This window comes from Vulpes lagopus, chromosome 2 (genome assembly GCF_018345385.1).
Source record: "Vulpes lagopus strain Blue_001 chromosome 2, ASM1834538v1, whole genome shotgun sequence".
Lineage (NCBI taxonomy): Eukaryota > Metazoa > Chordata > Mammalia > Carnivora > Canidae > Vulpes > Vulpes lagopus.
This window is the reverse complement of record NC_054825.1, coordinates 162,587,462-162,607,942: the sequence shown is the minus strand read 5'-3', so window position 1 is coordinate 162,607,942 and position 20,481 is coordinate 162,587,462. Positions and strand designations below refer to the sequence as shown.

General features: G+C 51.1%; 1 protein-coding gene, 1 long non-coding RNA gene and 3 other non-coding genes across 9 annotated transcripts; 1 reads left to right on the top strand and 4 right to left on the bottom strand.

Annotated features, from left to right (window-relative positions):
* Window positions 1–361: 361 nt before the first annotated feature.
* LOC121484806 (Friend virus susceptibility protein 1-like) lies at window positions 362–6,509 on the bottom strand. 5 transcript variants are annotated; one of them, XM_041744511.1, is made up of 6 exons: window positions 6,138–6,461; window positions 5,641–5,718; window positions 4,938–5,059; window positions 4,137–4,181; window positions 2,450–2,493; window positions 362–2,056 (listed from the first exon to the last, which is right to left on the bottom strand). In XM_041744511.1, exon 6 carries the CDS (start codon window positions 1,995–1,997, stop codon window positions 1,122–1,124), a length of 876 nt encoding a protein of 291 aa, XP_041600445.1. In that variant the 5' UTR covers window positions 1,998–2,056; window positions 2,450–2,493; window positions 4,137–4,181; window positions 4,938–5,059; window positions 5,641–5,718; window positions 6,138–6,461; the 3' UTR covers window positions 362–1,121. The 5 variants fall into 5 exon arrangements, 4 of the variants coding, with proteins under 4 accessions (XP_041600445.1, XP_041600447.1, XP_041600446.1 ...); XM_041744513.1 differs by lacking the exon at window positions 4,938–5,059; XM_041744512.1 differs by lacking the exons at window positions 4,938–5,059; window positions 5,641–5,718.
* On the bottom strand, window positions 2,125–2,215 carry LOC121486020. Its single transcript, XR_005986503.1, has one exon. It is a non-coding gene; the product is annotated as a small nucleolar RNA SNORD88 (small nucleolar RNA).
* On the bottom strand, window positions 2,580–2,672 carry LOC121486022. The gene has a single exon (XR_005986504.1). It is a non-coding gene; the product is annotated as a small nucleolar RNA SNORD88 (small nucleolar RNA).
* On the bottom strand, window positions 4,261–4,352 carry LOC121486023. Its single transcript, XR_005986505.1, has one exon. It is a non-coding gene; the product is annotated as a small nucleolar RNA SNORD88 (small nucleolar RNA).
* On the top strand, window positions 6,453–20,445 carry LOC121484809. Its single transcript, XR_005986116.1, has 3 exons — window positions 6,453–6,527; window positions 7,540–7,601; window positions 20,317–20,445. It is a non-coding gene; the product is annotated as an uncharacterized LOC121484809 (long non-coding RNA).
* The last annotated feature ends 36 nt before the right edge of the window (window positions 20,446–20,481 follow it).

Genomic DNA, 20,481 nt, shown 5'->3' with positions numbered 1-20,481 from the left:
CTTAACAGCTTAGAAAGGCTTGCAACTTCCCTCCCTGATAGCATCTCTGGGTAGGGGGCAGGGTCTCAGAAATTCATACAGCCCTACCCATCATTGCCCCTGCAGGTATGGAGTGATCACAGGGCCTCAGAACGCCTCCATGCACTTCTGGCTGTAGGGGCATCATTCAGACCCAAAAGTTCTAATTGTGAGCGGCCCAAGTAGGAGCCCAGCCTTCTCAGCATGCTGGAATGGCCCAGGCAGAGATGGTGGCTTCCCTGAGGCTGCTGTGCATGATCCTTACCTTCACCCTGGAGGGCTCTGGATTCAGCTTCACACCAGGACGACAAACCCCAGTCAGACACCACAGTCCACACACAGCAATGCTCACGCTTTTTAATTAGTGCAATGTGCCTAGCATGGCCTGCCATGGTGGCCATCTGTCATGAACCTGATTCTTGGTGCTGACACTTTTAACCCAGTTGTGACAGACACTGGCTGGTCAGAGGTCACACATCCGCTTAGAGAAATCAGATGGGGCTGGCTGCCCCCTCTCCAGGTGGGCAAACAGCAAAAGCCCACTTTAAAAGGGAAAGGAATCGGAAAAAAAGTCTTAAGAGAAACGCCATTCCAAGAGAACAAAGCATCCGTTAAAACCAAAGTGTTGCATATGCTTAAATTATTAGATAAAAACACTGCATTTAAAAATACCTTAAGGGTGCAAATTTCAAGGTGCTTTCATGTCATGGGCTGTGGGGTCTCCCCACTTGGCCTGTAGTGCTTTGGGGGCCTGTGTGGCAGAGGGCTGGGTGCCCACCCTATGTGCCAATTAATCAGGCTGAAATTGAAATGTACCAGACCTCAACAGAGCAGGTGAGCAGGTTGTGCCCTGGGGAAAGGCACCCAGGGCCACCAGCTAGCTTGCTGGCCTCCAATGCTCTGGCTGGAGACACCTGTAAGGTGGCCAGGAGGCAAGAACATTTCCTTTCTTCTGATACAGTAATGGGGCGGTTTGCCCCAGGGAAGCTGGAGAACAGGCAGATGGGCCAGTCCTCAGTCCATGCTGCGGGTGCTTGGGAGGCACTGGCTCAGACTGTGTCTCCCCTGGAATTGAACCATCTGGAAGACCAGGCCTGGGAGGCCTAGTCATGACGCACGGGCACAGGTGGTTCCTCCCCACAGGCCTGGTCTGAGTAGGGGGGTGGTGGGGGCTGCTCCTCCCCCAGCATGTAGGCAGGGTGGCTGCGGCTGCGCTTGGCCTCTTTAATGTACAGCTCCAGGAGGACCTTGGTGGGCTGCTTGTCCACCCTCTCCTTGGGCACGCCATGGCTCAGCAGCCAGCCCATGAGATCTTTGCGTGTTGGGTTGGGCCCCAACATGAGCTTGGCTCGGCCTGGCTGGCTCTGGCGCCAGAGCAGGCCCACATCGGCGATGGTCTGGATCTCCATCACCGCCTCCAGCACCGTCATGCCCTTGACCAGCAGGCTGACCAGTGAGAGCCGCAGCTCAGAGGGTGCGGCTGTCAGCAGGCGCCGCTGGAGGCCCTGTGTGAAGGGCACATCCTCGGGCGCAGGCCTGGGCCCCTGATCTGCTGCAGGAGGTGACGGTGGCTCACGGTAGATCCAGTCAAGCATGCCCAGCTCCCTCACCAGCTGGATGCCCTCCTCCATGGTGGTCCAGGGGCGGAAGGGCAGCTCAGTGGCCTCGAAGTGCAGGAAGGATTCCCAGCGCTGGCGCCAGGCCAGCAGCAGCCAGGTGAGCAGTGTCTTGCAGCCACCCCGCAGGGTCTTACAGTGGTAGTTGAAGATGGCATCGCTGGTCAGGTCACCCAGCAGGGCCAGCTCTCCAGAATTCAGGGACAGGGCTGGGCCTCCCTGGTCATACACCCGCAGGATCCAGGTAATCATGAGCTCATTGGGGTTCTGCTTGAAGCGCCGCGAGATGGCCAGGAGCTCGGTGTATGTGTAGTAACGGTCCCCCCGCCCTATCTGGGTAAGCGCCAGGGCTCTCTCGGCCATGATCACAGCTGTCCCCTGCAGGGAACTGTAGGAAGCCCGGAGGGGTGTGGCCACAGGAGCTTCAGGGAAAGACAGAAGTCATCAGGTGGGAAAACAGCCACCCCCCCTAGAGATCCCCCCCAGAGTGGGGCCCCTCAGATCCCCAGGTGTCAAAGGTCCTGGGGGGCACTGTGTCCTCAGGGGAGGTCAGAGCCCAGTGCTGGACATCATGGGGGTCCCAAGCACAGCCCCTTCAGAAGTGACAGTGAGCGTTACTGCGACCTCTGCAGTAACCAACTCTTCTTGCCACCCCCGCTTCCTAGGGACATTGTGAGAAGTCAATTTAGTGCTTGGCACTAGGCCCAGCTCTGAGTAAATGCTCAGCATTTGCTTTTATAGTACCATAAACTATAGATTTTATGATAAATTTATTATTATTATGGTATTGAGAGCAAAGCCTCTCCTGTTCTTACCAAGGACAGGAACGGTGGGGGCCTGTGACTCCTGGGAGAACCACCTGCAGTCAGGAAGGGGTCAGAGAGGGGGAAGAGCAGGTCATTGGGGAGTGGCAACCATGGACCTCCACTCCTCCCTCCCCAGAGGGGGCCCCTCAGAACCCCTGGGTGTCAAAGGTCCCTGGGGGGCACTGTGTCCTCAGGGGAGGTCAGAGCCCAGTGCTGGACATCACAGGGGCCCCGATGCTCTTGTCCTCCTCCTCACTCAGGTCCCAAAGCCACCTGTCTCCAGTCCTAAGGGGAACAACAGCAAGAGCTCATCCATGTAGGATAAATGACCAATACCTGGCCATTGGGGTGTCACATGCCTTTTTTTTTTTTTTCACATGCCTTTTGATGCCATACCCCTCACCACCTCCTCTCTTCTTGACCACCCCTCACTGTGGCTCATTCCTGGGTGCCACTTGTATGATCTGCAGCTACCGCCTTCAGCACCTGACCCCACAGCCCCCAACCCCGGGGCTGTTTCTCCTCCTGGAAAAGGGGAAGAAATTTGCCTGGCACACCAGTGAGGTGAAGGGGGTCCTCCCTCCTCTGCTCAGCTCCGAGAAGCACCCTACTGAACACACTCCCACATCTGTTCTGCTCTCACCTCAAGCCTGTTCTCCTTGTGCATCTTCCAAAGCCTCCAGTTCTGTTCTTGTTTCCTCCCCTCATCATCCCCGCCATACAAATGGCAGCTTCCTACCCCACTGTCCCGGATCTTCCTTCTCAGCAGCAGCGACCGTTCAGAGCTCTACAGGGGACACCTCAGGCTCTCAGAATGGTACTCCTGATCTGCAGTCTGAGCTCACCCATCACAGAAAGGAGCTTTTCCTCCCTAAAGTGCCTGTCAGCAAGAGTTGAAACCTCCAAGGACCCCAGAGAATACACTCCCAGTCCTATTATCACCACAGCCAATGATCTTTCTGTTCCTGACACCCTAGGAACAGCCTGTTTCTTTTTAGATAATAGGTCTTTACACCCATTTTATGATTTAGTTCTTTGAAACACTTGTGAAACATTCTCCAGATAAATGGAGAATGGTTTACACAATGGTTTTGTGTAAATGAAGGATTACTTTAACAACTGTATCAGTTTATGCACACAGGATTCTTAAGACAATCTCTGCTTCAAGATACAATCTACAAAACCCTGTTATCAACAGTGATAAATGCTGCCAGCTTGTTTCTTTTCTTCTGCTGACTCTGAAAACTAGATTTCGGATTAGTCCTTTTTCTTGAAACATAAACACACGTTTCTTTTCTTTCCACAATCCATGTATTCTCCAATTCGACCCTTACCTTTGAAAGCAAGAAACATCACTGCCCCTCCCCCAACCCTGCGGAGGATTCAGGCCCATACGCTCCTAACATATATAGATATAGAAACTGCTCTACAGATATAGAAACTGAGGCTCAGGAGCCATCACTTGACTAGCTCTCTAAGCCCGTGAAGAGCAGAGCTGGGATTTGGACCCAGGCCCATTCTGGCTAGATTTCCACTGCTATAAATGAACCGGGATTTGCATGTAAATCCCCAGCACAAACGTTGGCACATAAATTAGGTCCCAGAGAAATCTGATGTGAAATCATCCCAAATCAAAGTTTTTAGACTGGGGGATGGGGGTGGGGTGGGGCTAAGGAGTGGAAGCAAGGGTTCTCACCAAGATGGGAGTGGTAATGGGTGGTCCCTCAGCTTGAAGATACACCTGTAACACAGGAAGTACTTGGTGAGGATGGAGGAAGAAACAGTCTGTGGCGGGGAGGGGTCCAGAGACCTCAAAACCAGGGCCTCTCAGATCCCCAGGTGTCAAAGGTCCTGGGAGGCACTGCATCCTCAGGGGTGATAGGAGCCCAGTGCTGAACATCATGGGAGGCCCGGTCCCCACTACAACCAGTCTCAAGGCCGATCATCTTCAGGAATGGAGGCCAAACTAACTGCACTCAAAGACTGGGAAACACAAAATCTATTAGGAAGGTATGAAAACCCCCAACTCTCCCCATGGAGACACACAGGATACAGCACCTCCCCAGGGTCACAAGTCTACAGGGGACTGTCCAAACCCACTACATGGAGAAAACCCAGTGTGTATCACCCCCTGCCCAGCTTTACAGATTTTCACCATTCAGCTACCCTTGCTAGTCACTCGAAACAGTGAAAGTGGCTAAAATGCACATCCCTTGGAAGAACCTATTGGGAGATAAAAAGGAAGGAGCTATTATTCTAGGGGAAAAAAACTCCTAGGATATAAGCAGCACATACAACAACCAGGGACCCTTTACTGCAACCACTGTGGAACAAATCAGCAGAGGAAGACATTTTGGAGAGGACTCCGGCTCTACAAACACAAAGCACACAGGAGACAGCATCATTTTGGAGATAAAGTATTAATGATATTGGGTGAGATTCAAAACGTGCTTTTAAAACACACACACAAAGCACAAAGAAAGCAAACACGGGACACCTGGGTAGCTGAGCGGTTGTGCGTCTGCCTTAGGCACAGGGCGTGACCCCGGCGTCCTGGGATCCCCAGTGGGAGCCTGGTTCCCCCTCTGCCCGTGTCTCTCATGAATACATAAATATAATCTTAAGAAAAAAAAAAAAAGCAAACATGGCAAAATGTTACAAGTGTGAAACTTCTGGCTAGTTCCTGGCCACCCTTGAGGATTTTAATGATAAAACATGAAAGAGGGATACATCGGACAACAGCGAGAAGGCGCGCCAGGGACGGAGGAGAAAAATCCTTCCCTCGCGACATGCCAATAGTTAGGGTGAAGCCCGCGGTATTCCAGGTGGCTGCCTGAAGGGACAGCAGGCTCCGCTAGACAGGATTTTTGCTGGGTGGTGGTTGGGAGACAGAACACGAGCTAGCTGCCCGGGGGCTGGGCCTTCTCGGCACTCAGGAGACGGGCGTCCGAGACCCCAGGGCCAACTAACCCAGAAGTAACGTTTCACAGAACTGATGCAGGAAGCGAACACAAACTCTGGTATTTGGAGGGACCGTGTCATCCTGACTCCAGAGGGGAAATGCCCCACTTGCTTTCTCCTAAGACCACACCCATGTGGTTCTCAGAAACAACCCGGTAATTCATTTCGAGGCTCCGCTCCCCCTTACTCCTTCGAAACCCCGAGATCCCGCCTCTCCCCCCTCCAACGCCTTTGTACACCTTTGTTCTAGGTTGCACAGAATGTCAGCCACGTGGAATCGGCAAAAACAGCGACTGCCCGAGGAAAACACATGTAGCCTGCAAAGGCGTGGAAAACCTCAGAAAGCAGAACTCAAGGGTCACAGGCGCCCTCCGCCCCTCCCCCATTCCGCCCACCAAGAAAAAGGCCAAGATGGCGGAGCCCAGCGACGTGGGAAGCAGAGATGGCGCAGCCCGGCTGCGGTGCAAAGGCGCTGTGGCCCCGGAGGCCCTGGCGCGCTCCGGCGGCAGGAGGCCTCCCCTCCGTGAAGGCTCCCAAAGGGCCGCCACCGCCCGCTCCGCACAGGACCCCAGGTTGCCTCTGAGGGCGCGCCGGGGTCTCCCAGGGGCCCTAACTCCGTCCCGCCCTGGCGTTGCCGCCCCGCCGCAGCCCCGGGGCGCCTCCTGATGAGGGCGGCCCAGACCCCAACGCCCACCCGCACAGACGGAAAGGAGCCAAAAGGCCAAACAAAGCTCACCAGCCCCTCACTCGCTCCAAAGCGTGCGCGGGTGGCCTCGAGTCCCGCTTTATAGTGCGCGCCGCTCGCAAGGCCCGCCACACGCGCTCGCCCGGGCTCCGCCCCGAGGCGTCCCGCACGCGCGCCGGGGCCGGAACCCCCCCTTTGGCACTTGGGGAAGCGAATCACGGTTGTTTTCGCTAAAATCTTCCCGAGCGGACCGTCCGATGTTGTCCCTGGAGGCGGACAAAAGGAGTAGTGGGATATCGGGCCCCGTTGTCCTGTCACAGGCATCAGGCAATGCGGAGGACAGCAGCCATGGCGGGCTGGAAAGGGGCAGGACCCCGCATGAGGACCGGGCCAGACCCAGAGGCAACTGGAATTGCCAGCGCGGCAGCGGCGCGAAGGCGGGTGCGAGGGGCGGGGCCGACCCCCACGGAGACCCGGCGCGGGGTGGGGGCGCGGCCAGCGCGGAGATTGACAGGGGGCGTTCCGGGGCCGCGCACGCGTGGTGGAGAATGAGAGGCTGGTCCTGCGCTGGGCGAGGAGGGATCGGTGCCTGGACGCGGGAGCCGGAGGGCTGCGCTCCTGGATCTAGGGGAGGGAGGAGGGTAGGGGGCTGGGGGCCAGGGTTCCCGGGCTGAGCGAGGGCCGGACCCCCTGCTCCCGCTACCCCCCTCCCCTCCCAGTAGTTTAAATGATCTAGAACCTGGGGCTTGGATTCTTGGTAGAGTTGGAGCTCTCTTTATTTTTTATTTTATTTTTTAAGAGATTTTATTTATTCATGAGAATATTTTTAAGATTTTATTTATTCAAATCCCAGCTCATAGGCAAAGGGGGAGGCCGGCTGCCTGCGAGGAGCCTGATGCGGGACTTGATCCCAGGACTCAAGCCCTGAGTCACAGGCAGACGCCCAACCACTGAGCCACCCAAGCATCTGGGGTGTTTCATTTTTTATCTTTGAAAAAAAATGCTTACGATCATGTCAGTTTAAAGATACTTTGGTTTGGGACGCCTGAGTGGCTCAGCGGTTGAGCTTCAGCCTCTGGCTGAGAGCCTGATCCTGGGATCTGGTTTGAGTCCCACATCGGGCTCCTTGTAGGGAGCCTGCTTCTCCCTCTGCCTATGTCTCGGCCTCTCTCTGTGTGTGTCTCATGAATGAATAAAATGCTTCAAACCCATCCATCAGATCGCCACTGTCGATGTGTAGACTTTTTACTTTATGGCTATACACCCACATACACGTGTTATGGGTAGATGCACTCCTCCCACTCCATTTTGTCCCATAAATAATCCCTCCCCCCATCAGTGCATGCAGAGTGACTTCATTGCTTAAACAGTGCCAAAGCATTCCCTTCTGTGAGTGGGACACACGTTGTTTACCTGGTCTCCCTTGTCATTTGGATTGTTTTCTTACTTCCAGTGAGGAGATGCCTCCCATGAAGCTCATGGTATGAAGTTAAAGAAGTAACCTATACTCTTCTGGTAAGAAAAGGATACCTTTCCCCTCACTGGCTTTTGCCTCACTCAGAGTAAAGCAAAGCCCTCACTGTGCCCCACAAGGCCCAGAGTGACCTGGCCCCTGTTCCTCCTATACCCCTGTCCCCCTCTCCCTTGCTTTGGCTGCACTAGCACATTGGCTTCCCTAGTCTTCTTGGAACGTGCCAAGGAAGGACATTTGTACCTCAGGACCTTTGCACTTGCTGTTCCCTCGGCCAAGAATCCTTTCCTCCAGTCTATCCCCGTGGCTCTCCTCTCTTCAGTCATGTGTCTGCTCAGATGTCACCTTGGCAGGCAGCTCCCACCCCGTCCCAGACCCGCCTCTCTTCCCCTCCTTTATTTTTCCTCATAGCACTTATCCTTAACATGTCTATTTGTTTGTGGGCATATATTTTTGCCTCTCTGGCAAAATGTCAAGCTGTAAAAACAAGGATTTGTGTCTAGGTTGATCCTTGCTGTAGATCCAGTGTCTGCCACATACTTGCAGCTCAATTTTCATTTAAAGATGAACAAATTTGAGAGCCTTTTGTGGGAGAGAAGCAGAAGGATTATTTTAGCAACGCTTTGCTCTTTAGCAAAGAGCACATATGATGGACTAGGTGTTATGTTAAACTCCATCTAGGTTGAGGTACTGTCATCGTCCCCATTTTTACAGTTGAGGAAACAGACCGGATGGTTCAACACCTGGACACAGGTCACAGCGCTAATAAGTGGCAGAGCCTAGACTCAACCCTTACAGCCTAACCACTGTGTGAGATGGAGGTAGAGGGGACCCCCCCAAATCGAGACCCTGAGAGGGACCCAGGGAGTGAGATAAACTTGTACTTGAGTTTCAACCTTGTTCTCAACAAATGACTCTTTTTTTTTAAAAAAAAGATTTATTTATTTATTCATTCAGAGAGAGCGAGAGAGAGGCAGAGACACAGGCAGAGGGAGAAGCAGGCCCCATGCAGGAAGCACGATGTGGGACTCGATCCCGGGTCTCCAGGATCACACCCCAGGCTGCAGGCGGCACTAAACCGCTGCGCCACTGGGGCTGCTCAACAAATGACTCTGATAGCAAAAATATGCTGCATAGGTAGATGGGGGACACTTGGGTGGCTCAGTGGTTAAGTGTCTGCCTTCAGCTCAGGTCGTGATTCCGGGGTCCTGGGATCGAGTCCTGCAATGGGCTCCCCACAGGGAGCCTGCTTCTCCCTCTGCCTATGTCTCTGCCTCTCTCTGTGTGTCTCTCATGAATAAATAAAATCTTAAAAAAATAGGTAGATGGATAAATAGATAATTTTTAAAAAGAATAGCCCTGTGCTGGTGTGGGTGTGTTAGGGGACAAAAGGAGGTGGTGACAGGGGCTGCTGGTCAAGACAGGAGGTAAAGTGTGGGCGCCGGGAGAATTTGCCTCAGACAATTTGCCTTGTCACATTAGGGGCACCTGGGTGGCTTAGTGGTTGAGCGTCTGCCTTCGGCTCAGGTCACGATCCTGGGGTCCTGGGATTGGGTCCCGCTTCTTCCTCTGCCTATGTCTCTGCCTCTCTCTGTGTGTCTTTCATGAATAAATAAATAAAATCTTTAGAAAAAAAGAGGGGGCACATTATTGCGGGTCATGAAATTAAAAGATGAAGCCCTAAAGGCCTGGAGAGAATCAGCTATTCAACAAATGTTGTTTGGCACCACCTGTGTTTTATGCCAGGAACCATCAGATCGGTCTGTTTGTTGGCCATGTATCCTGCAATGTCTTTCTCCTGAGCTCCCTCTCTCACCTGTCCCTCAACGCCAGAGGGCCCAAGGAATGGGCCCAGGGAGCGATGGTATTGCCCCAGAACACTTACAAGGTACTGAGCTAAGAGAACATTCTGGGCAAAAAATATAGATTATTTAAACATACTGATTATTAATCTGAGTGGGAGGATCTGGAAGACACTGAAAAAGGCGAGATTCTCAGTTGGGACGGAGGACTAGAGAGTAGGGTTGTCATGTGCTTGGCAGGAAGCTATGGGATCAGGCCTGAAGAGGTGTCCTAAGTCCAGATGGCCTGGAGCGCCAGGATGGACCAGAAATTCATGTAGTTCAGATAGGAAAAGAAACCTGGAAAAGGAGGAGAGCAGAGGGGGTGAGAAGTAGAATCACAGCCTGCCTCTGATCCCCATTCTCTCCCAAGCCCAATCATACCCTTACCCCTGTCCCCAATCCATTTCCAAACCCAAACCCAACCGCATTCCCACTTCTGGTCCCATGACCACCCATCCCCACCCTCATCTCCCTAATCCTGTCTCCCACCTCCATCCTATTTGATCTAGCCATGTCCGCAACCCACCCACCCATCCCAAATTCTATCCCACTCAATCCCTGTCTGTATCCCTGAAAACCCATGCCCAAACCCAACCCCATCCCAACCCAGACCAGTCATCAGGAAGAGAAAGACGCTGATCCATGCCAGGTAGAAGCTGCGCCCCAGCCTGTAGGTCATGCCTTCCTGTAGAAATTCATGGGCCTGCATCAGGTAGAACAGGATCCCCAATACCATGCTGGTCCCTGCATGAGTACAGGTGTTAGGAAGTGGGGCATCAGGTGTGTGCAGATCGATGCCCATAGTTGTGTGGCTGCCTGGCTCTTGCTTAGTATTCTCCCACTGTCTTTTGCCTCCCTGTACCTCTGCGCACATGCAGGAAAACAGGCTCCTGACAATGTCATGGTAGAGCACATTGGAAGCACAAGTCTGCCTTTCACCCGGCCATGGTGGTGTCTAAAACCATAGGCTTTGGGGCCAACAGACCAAAGCTCTTGTCCTGACTTTCCTTCTTGCCTTAGGGCAACCACTCCATCTCTCTGAGCCTCATTTCCCTCACTGGTAAAGTGGGCATGACCATAGGGCTCATCTCCTTGGGCTATCATGAGAAGTTGTTGAGATTGGCACATTTCCTGGCACACACTGTAAGCCCACAAGAATTGAGACTGATTATTGCCATTGTATCAGGTCCTTAATTTTGGGCTTCTGAAGAAGTGGACAAGAAACCCACTCATTTTGGATATTTCAACTTTTAAAATTTTGGGTAGTGAAACTCTGGGTGATTTTTTTCGTTACGTTATTGAAAAATAACACAGGAGATGTTCTTCATTTAATTAAAAGGAATGATCAGAGATGGTTGTTTTTTTGTAAAAAAAATGTCATATTAGATGATATAAAACCCAGGTGTTTTCTACCCTTTGTACCTTATATTTCAACAATTGGAAAGAGCTACCAGACAAATTGGATAAATACTATTTGCACACAAGGAAGCAGGAAGTTGAGTGTTTCCTATTCTTGGCTTTGCTATCACTCTCCAAGAATGTTTTCTTGATACAAATAAAAGTTGTGGTCAATACTACAAATGGCAGGAACATAATATCCTTCATTTCTAAATTAAAGTGCTGCTCCACCTCCTTTTCTAAAAAGTGAGATTTGTCAGGCAAATGGGAAACTAGACTCCTCCTCCTCTTCTTCCTCTTGTTCTTCTTGTTCTTGTCATTCTCCTCCTCCTCCTCCTCCTCCTCTTCCTCCTCCTCCTCCTCCTCTTCCTTCTCTTCTTCAACTAGCCTGTTCTAATCAGAGTCTCAAATTTGAGTAATTTGGGTCAGGTGGGAGGATGGTCATGGTAAGGACTCGGGCAAAATTAGATAGCTACTATCAAGTGCCACCATTTTCTAATTCAATCCTCTCTACACCTCCATGTAGTAGGAAATTTTATCCCCATCCTACAGATGAGAAAACTGGCTCAGAAAGATTAAGTAGCTTGAACCAAATCACAGAGCTGGTGGTGGTGGTGAGACAGGATTTGGGATGCAGTTGGAACTGGAAATGGGTTTTGAATAAAGGTGGGTAGAAGTAGAAGGATGGAGGATGGAGTTGGGGATGGGTTGTGGTTGAGTTTGAAGGTGAGGTTCACAGGTGATTGGGTTGGGTTGAGTTTGGAACAAGTGTCAAGGGGGGTTAGGTATGGGGTTGAGTTGGAGATTGGGATTTGGAGGGGTTAGGGATGGCAATAGGGATGGTTTGAAGATTGAAAAATACATAGAGTTGGAGAGCAGTTTGGGATGGGGATGGACATTCCAAAAGGAGAAATGGATGAGTTTGAGATTTGTTGGTGATAGAGATGGGAGGCGAAGTGGAAGCTGGTATTGGGGCTGGAGATGGGGTTGTATTGGAAGTTCACATTTTTTATTGGGATGGATTGGAGATTTGGAGGGACATGGATTGGGATAGGGAGGGACATGGATTGGGATAGTGAGGATGGGGAAGGGATTGGAATATAGAATGTGGTGTGGAGGGGATTGGGTATCATGATGGGCACTAGGGAAAAATCTCAGAGCCATGCCTGCCAGGATGCTGATGATGACGTTGGAGAAGTCCAGCATGCGCAAGTTGGAGCTGGTGAAGAAGATGATGTTTATAAGTATGATGCAGAGGAAGAAGCTAGCGATGCTGGCAAGGATGAGAAAGGCCCAGGCAAAGTCCAACAAGTCTGGGGAAGGAAGAAGACCAGGAACACTAAGAGAGGCCCTTGGGCTCTGAGCATGGGGGAGAGGGTCCCCAAAGAGGTTGGGAATATTCATGAACCCTCTCCCTTGCAAACTCTTCATCCCCATTTTAAGAAAATTGGAATTGGGCTCTAGAGAAGGGATATTGAGGCAGATGACTTTAGCATTGAGGGCTCACCTCTGGGTCAATAAGAATGGGTTCTTGGGCAGTGAGAGGTGGGGTGAGCATTGAGGAACCAGCTCTGTGTGATGAGGGCAGATTTCCAAGGTGAAAGAGCCTCAGGATAATGTGTAAGATCCTAGGGTTCTGAGGACTATGAGGTTAGGTGTTATGGAGTTGAAGATGAGCACAGGGCAATGAAGATGGTCCTGGGGCAGTGAGGACCATCTGGGGGAAGGGATAACTTTCCAGGGGTAGTGAGAACTATCAAGCGAAGGGAAGACTAACCGAGGGCAGTGAGAACCATCCCAGGGAAGGCAGAGAAGGGTCCCTGGGATGAAAAGGAAAGATGAATCCCGGGAATAGTGAGTATAGAACAGGCCTTACAAGCATTCTGGTCGTACTCCTGTACACAGTAGATGTCAGGGCAGTGCATAAAGAAGATGGTGTTGATGTGGATGGTCAGGGAGCCATCAGGGTGCCCAGGAGGTGCAAGTGGCACCTGGAAATGCATCCAGGGCTGGCCCAGAGAGATGAGACTGATGATCACCATGCCAGCCAGGGTCAGTGCCAGGCTCACCTGACGGCTGATCTTCTTGGCTCCATGCAGCAGCTTCCAGGCCAGGGGCAGCTGTGAATGCCTGCGTCTACCCTTGTTCTGAAACCTGTAGCAGATCACCCACCACCAGTGTCAGCAGCAAGCCCAGCCACCCACCCTAGCCACCCCAGGTCCAGCTGCCAGACCCTGTCCCATCCAGTCTAGCCTTCAGACTTTCTTTTCTCTAAGTCCGTCCTCCATGCCCTGTATCCCCCAAGTCCTGCCTCTAGAACCTGCTCACCCACATTCAGCCTTGAAGCTCCCTTGCCTCCAGATCTAGTTTCCAGACCCTGCCACCCCCACATTCTGTTTCCAGGTTGAGTCAATCACAGATCCAGCCTTTTTGCCAAGCCCTTCCCAGGGCCAACTTTTAGATTCAGCTTCAGGCCACAACTGGGTCCAACCTTCAGCCTCCAGCATACTGGCCTTGGGTCTGATCCTTGACCTTTGAGTGCTGCCCTCCCCAAATTCTAGCCCAGAACCTGGCCCACTGCCTAGACTTCTGCCTCTCACCCGCCAGAATCCATCTCAGTGGATATGCTTGTCTGTGTGCTCTGGATATTGTCTAGAGGATTTTGGTAGAATTGGGAGCTGTTCACAGAGTCTTTGAAAATCTCCTGGGAGGTCCAGATGACTGAATCGACGCTTTTGACACTGACCGTGGGGCTGTGAGTAATTGAAGGGGGTACATTGACTCTGGCCTGGTTTGGCAATGTGAGGCCTTGAATGCTTAGTTGGGGACTCCAGCTTGTTGGCCAGCTGTCGTTGCTACTGGCTTGACTGCTATTGTAGATAACTGACTCCATATTGGACAATGGGGTGTGAGTAATTGACGGAGAGTTTTGGGTGTTAATGTAGGGAGTTTGGAAAATTGGTGGAACATCTCGGGTATTGAAACGGCGACTGTAGGTAACTGACGGTGCGCCTTGGATACTGGCCTGGTGACCACTAATAGTGGCTGGTGCATTCTCAATACTGAATTGGCGGCTGTTGATAACAGATGGTGTGTCATGGGTACTGGCCCAGTGACTGGTGACTATCAGAGGCTCTTGGATGCTGACCCGACGATTGTGGATAATGGGCAGGGGTTCCTGGATGCTGACCTGGCGATTGTGGATAGTGGGCAGAGGTTCTTGGATGCTGACCCGGCGATTATGGATAATGGGCAGGGGTTCCTGGATGCTGACCCGGCGACTGTGGAGAATGGACTGAAAGCCTTGGGTCTCCTCTTGGGTATTTGTGGGAGCTGCTGGAAGGACATTTGGCTGGGTGCTCTTGTGGTCAGGTTGGGGTCTCTGGGACATGTGGAGATATAGGGAAAGGCCAGTTCTCAGACACACTAAACAAACTGCCAACTGCTTTAGCTCCTCCTTCCAGGCACCTTCATGGCCATGTGGAAGTCTCTTGGTCTCTTTCCCAGCTTCAAGCTCTGCTCTTTGTGGTTTGGATCTCTCTGACCCTTCTTCTGTGCTTTCTGGTCTCTCCTGCGGTCCAGGGTTAGGCCTCAGGGCTTCAGTCTGACCTACAGCTGGGGGCAGGGGGAGGTTCCATGACAGTTGGAGAGATTCCAGGAAGTTAGGACATTGGCCATGGATTCATACTCTACCCTGTGTGAGTGACATGGGGGCTGGACTGGGTTAGGGTGGCTTCCATGTGGGGTATGGGCAGGGTCAGGATTGGGCCAAGAAGCGGTCACGGCTGGGTCTGAGAGATGTCAGGATTGGGCTGGGGGTGGGAGGGAGGAGTGACCAGGCAGAGGCCAGAGTAGGGGCAGGGCGGGGCAGGGCTGAGGGTGCGCTGGGACAACGGCATCTCTGATGGCATCTCTGACCGTCAGTTCTTAGAGTTTTTGGAAGGCTTGAGATATGAATTTGTAAGGCCCTCCTCCGACTTGCCCCTCCTCCCACACCCCAGGGCCTTCCCTGAATCAATTTCCGCCTTTTATTCCCTTTTTTAGTTCAATGCCTCTCTTTCTCCTCGATTTCTGTCTTTCTTTACCTTTTTCCTGAAGCCTTGGGGACCCAGGGATGTTGGACCTGTTCCCTACCCTCAGTGACCTGCAGTCTGGGCTTGGGAGGGGTAGGCAGACCGGCCACAGCCTGAGAAGGGGTCTGAAGAGGTTGGTGGGAATGCAGGCACTCAGACTTCCCAGCCAGGGGTGCAGATTATTCAAATTTCTGTTTCCCCCCATCCTTCCTTTGGGCATTTGTGGTAGCCTTTTGGGGGTAGGGGGTGGGGACAGGGTGGGAGGAGATGGGGGAAGAAAAGAAAGGAAAAGAAAAGAAAAAAGAAAAATTCACCAACTTTGATGTCTTTGATTACATGAGTAACCAACGGTTCTGTGCCTTAGTTTCCTCATTTGTCCAAGGAGGTAATGATACTTCAGAGGGGTGTCATAAAGATAGAGTCCATCAATAACAGTAAAAGCACATAGAACCCATTGTATTAAAAACCTACTGAATTTTTTACACTTCATAGACACTGATTTTGACTCTCCACTTTCTCCATTCCCCAAATTCCTTCTCAAGTCCTACACCCACATACCCAACATCTCTGAAATCCACAGTGAGAGATGCCACAGAAATATGGGAAGGAGTTACTATAACTAAATACCATGGAGAGGCACCTGGGTGGCTCAGTAGTTGAGCATCTGCATAGACTCAGGATTTGAACCTGGGGTCCTGGATCAAGTCCTGCATTAGACTTCTTCTTCTCCCTCTGCCTTATGTCTCTGCCTCTCTCTATGTATCTCTCATGAATAAATAAAAAAATCTTTTGTTTTTTTTAAGAAAAAACAAAAAAGAAAGTTAGATACTATGAATGCACCCACCAGTACATTATTCTTGTGTTCACTCATTACCTTTTTATCTTTTTATTTTTTTAAAGATTTTTTATTGATTCATACGAGAGAGAAACAGAACATGACCAGGGGGAGCAGCAGAGGGAGAGGGAGAGGCAGATGCCCCATTGATCAGGGAGCCCTGACATGGGGCTCGATCCCAGGACCCAGAGATCATGACCCGAGCTGAGCAGATGCCCAACCAACTGAGCCACCAGGGCGCTCCTGATCCTGACCTTTTTAACTGAACAAATAGCATAGCTCCATACCAGCTGATGAGCGTGCAGTGGGAGACAGAAGAAATTTGTTCCCAGCCATCACAGAAGTCCATGGGGAAGACTGGTAGTGAAGAAACTAGTGAAATAAGGAGGGAAGCACAAGTCTGTGGGATGCCAATGTAGGAGAGAGTTGCATCTGGCACAGTGGGAGCATTTGGTGGGTGAGCTTGCCCATGAATTGAGGTTGGACTGGGCTGGGGGAGCTCCGGGAAGGAGACATGGAAGGAGTGCTGTGGGAGCTGAGATGTAGAGTGGTTAGGGTGGACTGGGTATGGGTGGGAGAAGAGTGCTCCAGGCAGAAGGAGCAGCCTGAACCACGTGTGGAGGTGCTGAGGTGGGAAAGCTCTGGGTGTGAGAGGGACCCTGTGAAGTCTAGTGTGACTGGGAATAAGTGAGCAAGGGATGGGGAGCAGGGGTCCCTGTCAGTTGGGAAGATTGGCAGGATCACAGGGGCTTGGTGAATGCAGAGTGCACTACCTGCATTCATTCTGTCGACACCATGAGTCTCAGACTCACAAAAACACTTTGGATATTGTAGCAGTGTGTGTCCTGGACTGGGGTTTGTGACAGGGCTCTAGATAAGGGGGTGAGATGGAGAGTAGAGATGAAGCTGGGGTTTTGGGGACAGGTAGTGGAAGATGGGGAGCTGAAGACAAAACAACTAGGTTTGGACTTCAAATGGGATTGTGCAGGGGGCTGAGTTGGGTGTTAGAGATGAGAGTGAGGGTGGGTTTGGAATCAGAGATGGGGCTGAGGTTGGAACTGGGGTGTGAGTGGGGGTGAGGAGATGGCTGTGGGAGGAAGGATTGAGAATGGAGTAAAAGGTGAGGTGTGGGTGGGCCAGAGATGTGGCTGTGGTTAGAAATGGAGACTAGCATACAGCAGCAGGTCATAGGTGGAACCTGGTCCCCAGAACTCTCTTCTTTCCCAGCCAGTGTGGCCTATTCCTGGGAGGAGGACCCCAAGTTCATCCTGCGGGGCTGGTCTCTGGTCTTCAGCATCCTTGCAACCTTGTTGGGGCTCAGTGTGGCGGATGGACGTCTGGCCTACTTGCAGGGATCTTACACTGGCTACCTAGGCATCTGGATAGACTGCGGGAGGCATAAGTGCGCCAACCTGGGCCAAGTGACCGGTCAGTAGGAGCCTGGACAGGCTACGGGGTAGTACTCAAAGGTGGGGGTGTCTCAGGAGATTAGAGGGGGAAAATCTCTAGGGGATGCTCTTTGGATGCTCTTGGAGGAAATGTTTGGAATTCTGAGGAAGGTCTCTGGAGATTCTCTGAAGTTCCTCGTGAAGGAGTTTCCTGGCCTTATATGTGGCTTTTGAGGAAACAGGGAAGTAGGACTGTCATGGGGCATGGGAAGAACATTACAATTGGCCAAAAACCAATCTGCCTCATGGTTAGATGGCTAAAGATGCCATCATTCTTTCCTTTCCTTTTTTTTTTTTTTTTAAAGATTTTATTTATTTGAGAGAGAAAGAGTGCAGGAGCAGGGTGGAGGGGTAGAGGGCAAAGCATACTCCCCACCAAGCAAGGAGTCCAATGCAAGACTGGATCCTAGAACCTTGGAATCATGACCTGAGCCGAAGGCAGATCTTCACTGACTAAGCCACCTGGGTACCCACTTTTCCTAACTTTTAAAAAATATTTATGTATTTATTTGAGAGAGAGAGGGAGCACACAAGTGAAGGGGGGTAGGGCAGAGGAAGAGGGAGAGAGAGTCCCAAGCTGACTTTGTGCTGAGCCTGTTGCCTGAGATGGGGCTTGATCTCAGGACCTGGAGATTCTGACCTGAGCTGAAACCAGGAGTCAGTTATTCTTCTGATTATGCCACCAGGTGTCCCTCTCCCTCATTTTTTAAAACAGTGTTTTTTAAACAAGATGATTAAAAAAAAAAAAAAACCCAAAAGAGGATTTCCAGCTCCTTCAGAAACATTTTGCTTCCCTGTAGATCTCTGTGTGTTACTGGTGCTTCTGAGCACTGCAACAGGGGGCAGAACAGAACATGGAACCAGAATGCCTGGGTGTGGGTCCTGGCTCAACCACTTGTTGGCTGGGTGATCTTGGGCATAATCTTTGACCTCTTTGTACCTCAGTTTCCTTGTTTCTAAAATGGCAGTGGTAGTGATCCCAGATCATGCATTGTTTGAAGAGTAAGCAAGTTAAAACACGTAGAGGATGGGGCGCCTGGGTGCTCAGTTGGTTAACCAACTGCCTTGAGCTTGGGTCATGATCCCAGGGTCATTATTATCTCTATATTTCTTGGCTACTGGAATTGGCTTCATTCCATATAGAGGTAAGTCAGGATCTAGTTAAGAAAATAAATCATTCTAGACGCTTCAGAGGGTAGTAAAGATAGAGACAGAACAAAGGGAGGTGGTGGTATTAGCAGAGCCCGGAAGCTGGAGCCATCTGGAAGGCATAGACTCATGTAGGATTTGCTTAGAGGTGAGGTGGCTAGAATCATAGAAAAAAAAATGTGGCTACTGCTAAAGACACCAGCTGAGGTGGTGGTGGTGGTGGTGGTGGTGGTGGTGGTGGTGGTGGCTTTAGTGAGAGGGAAATAAATGCCCTGGCTTGTCCTCTTCTTCCAGAGCCAGTCTTCTGCTGGTGCTGCCCATTTGCCAAGCATACTGCTAAGCTAGTGAGCAAAGGAGGCTCAGAAATGTAGTCCTTGCAATACAGAACAGGGGAGGGTGGGGAATGGATCTGAGAGCAGGCGGACAAACAACTGGCAGAAATGCTAACAATGTGGGCCTCAGGTCAGGCAGGAAAAAAACACAAAAAGTTCTGGCAGAAGTCTTGTGTGATCAGGTCCCACGAGTACCCCGAACCCAATATAGTGGCCAGAGCAATGCAATGCACTGATGAGGTGTGAGTGGGGATGGGCATTAAGGCTTATGCCACAAATGTCTACTTCTGACCAAACCACAAGATAGGTTAGTCTCTGGGATGACTTGAATGTCATCTCAGCTCTTTCTCCTCTACTCTTGTCTGTGTTCCTTTCTTAGTTTTACTCTATCAGATCTCCTGCCCCCTTCAAACGGGGTCCAGGGCTCAGGCACAGGCTCACAATCCTATAGACTAGGGGAAAAAAGCCCTTAGCCGCTTCAGTTAGAAAAAGTCCCAGGGCAGAGCCTGACTGGTTGGCTTTGCTCATGTACCCATCTTTGGGCCAGTCACCATGGCCTGGGTTGTGGGGCACAGCCAGAGTCATATGACTCTTTGTGGCCCCAGAAGGCAAGGATGTGTCATGAGCAGCCCTCTACCAGGATTCTGTGATTGAACCCCACAGGAATCTTGCTATTCTGTATATATGACTAAGCTTTTACATTCTGGGTAGGTTTCTGGTTATGTGTGAAAGATACACAGTTTGCCAGAAACAAAGCAGATGGAGTCTTAGCTTATTTGGCTGAAGCAGGCTCGCACTGTTCAAAAAGTAGGCAATGTAGGGAAGGGCGAAAAAGAGACGTAATTCTCAGAAGGGGACAAAATTCTTGTTCTTAATCGAGTATTGGATACATAGTAACTTAAACAGAGTGATTATGTGGTTTTAGGTTATCTGGAAGTTTTTCTTGGGTGTACATATGTGTGTGCTCTGGGGATCAAGGTGGGTAATTTGGAGAATGTCTGTAGGGAGCTCTGGGATGTGAATGGGACTGATATTGGGGGATGTTCTGGGAGTGTAAATGGGAGGCCTAGGAGACCTTGAGATGTGAAATGGAGAGACTTTTTTTTTTTTAGCAGAAGTAGGGTGACTTTAGAGACTGGGGGTAACTAAAGTGTCGGGTAATTTTGAGGGTGCTGTTGGGGGTGTCTGGTATGATATAGAGGATATTATTGTGAGTTTCTGTGGGATATCTTTGGGAGTTTGAGTGGGATGGCTTTGAAAATTTCTGTCGGGATGACTCTAGAGATGATTGAGATGATTCTGTGGGGTGACTTTGAGGATGTGAGTGGGGGTGACTTGGGTCATCTGTGGGGTCACCTTAGAAGTATGGGTGGAGTTGATTATGGGGATTCTGGGATTGACTTTGGGGTTGGTGGGGGTGATCTGGGACAACTTTGAGGGTACAATTGGGGATCATTTTGACTTTACAGGTACCTGGGGTGACTTTGTGAGAGCGAGAGTGATTTGGGGGTTTCTAGGAAGGGACTTAGGTAACAGGAGTGGGAGTGAAGTTGAGGATATCTGTAGCCAAACTTTTGGGGTATCTGTTTGACCGCTCATGGGGATGTCAGTGGGATGAGATTGGAGGGTGACTTTGGAGACTGTGTGTGGATGACTGTGGAGCATTTCCTCCTCTCCTAGTTCTTATCCATATGAGCATGGGATTCATGATGCTGGCCCTGACCCTGTGTCTCTTCCTCCTCCTGGCCATGGGGCTCTCCTTCCGGCCAGGCTTCAGACGCCTGAGTAAGATTGACCTTGTCTTCAGTTCTCTCAGTTTCAGCATTGGTAAGTGTGGGCCTGGGG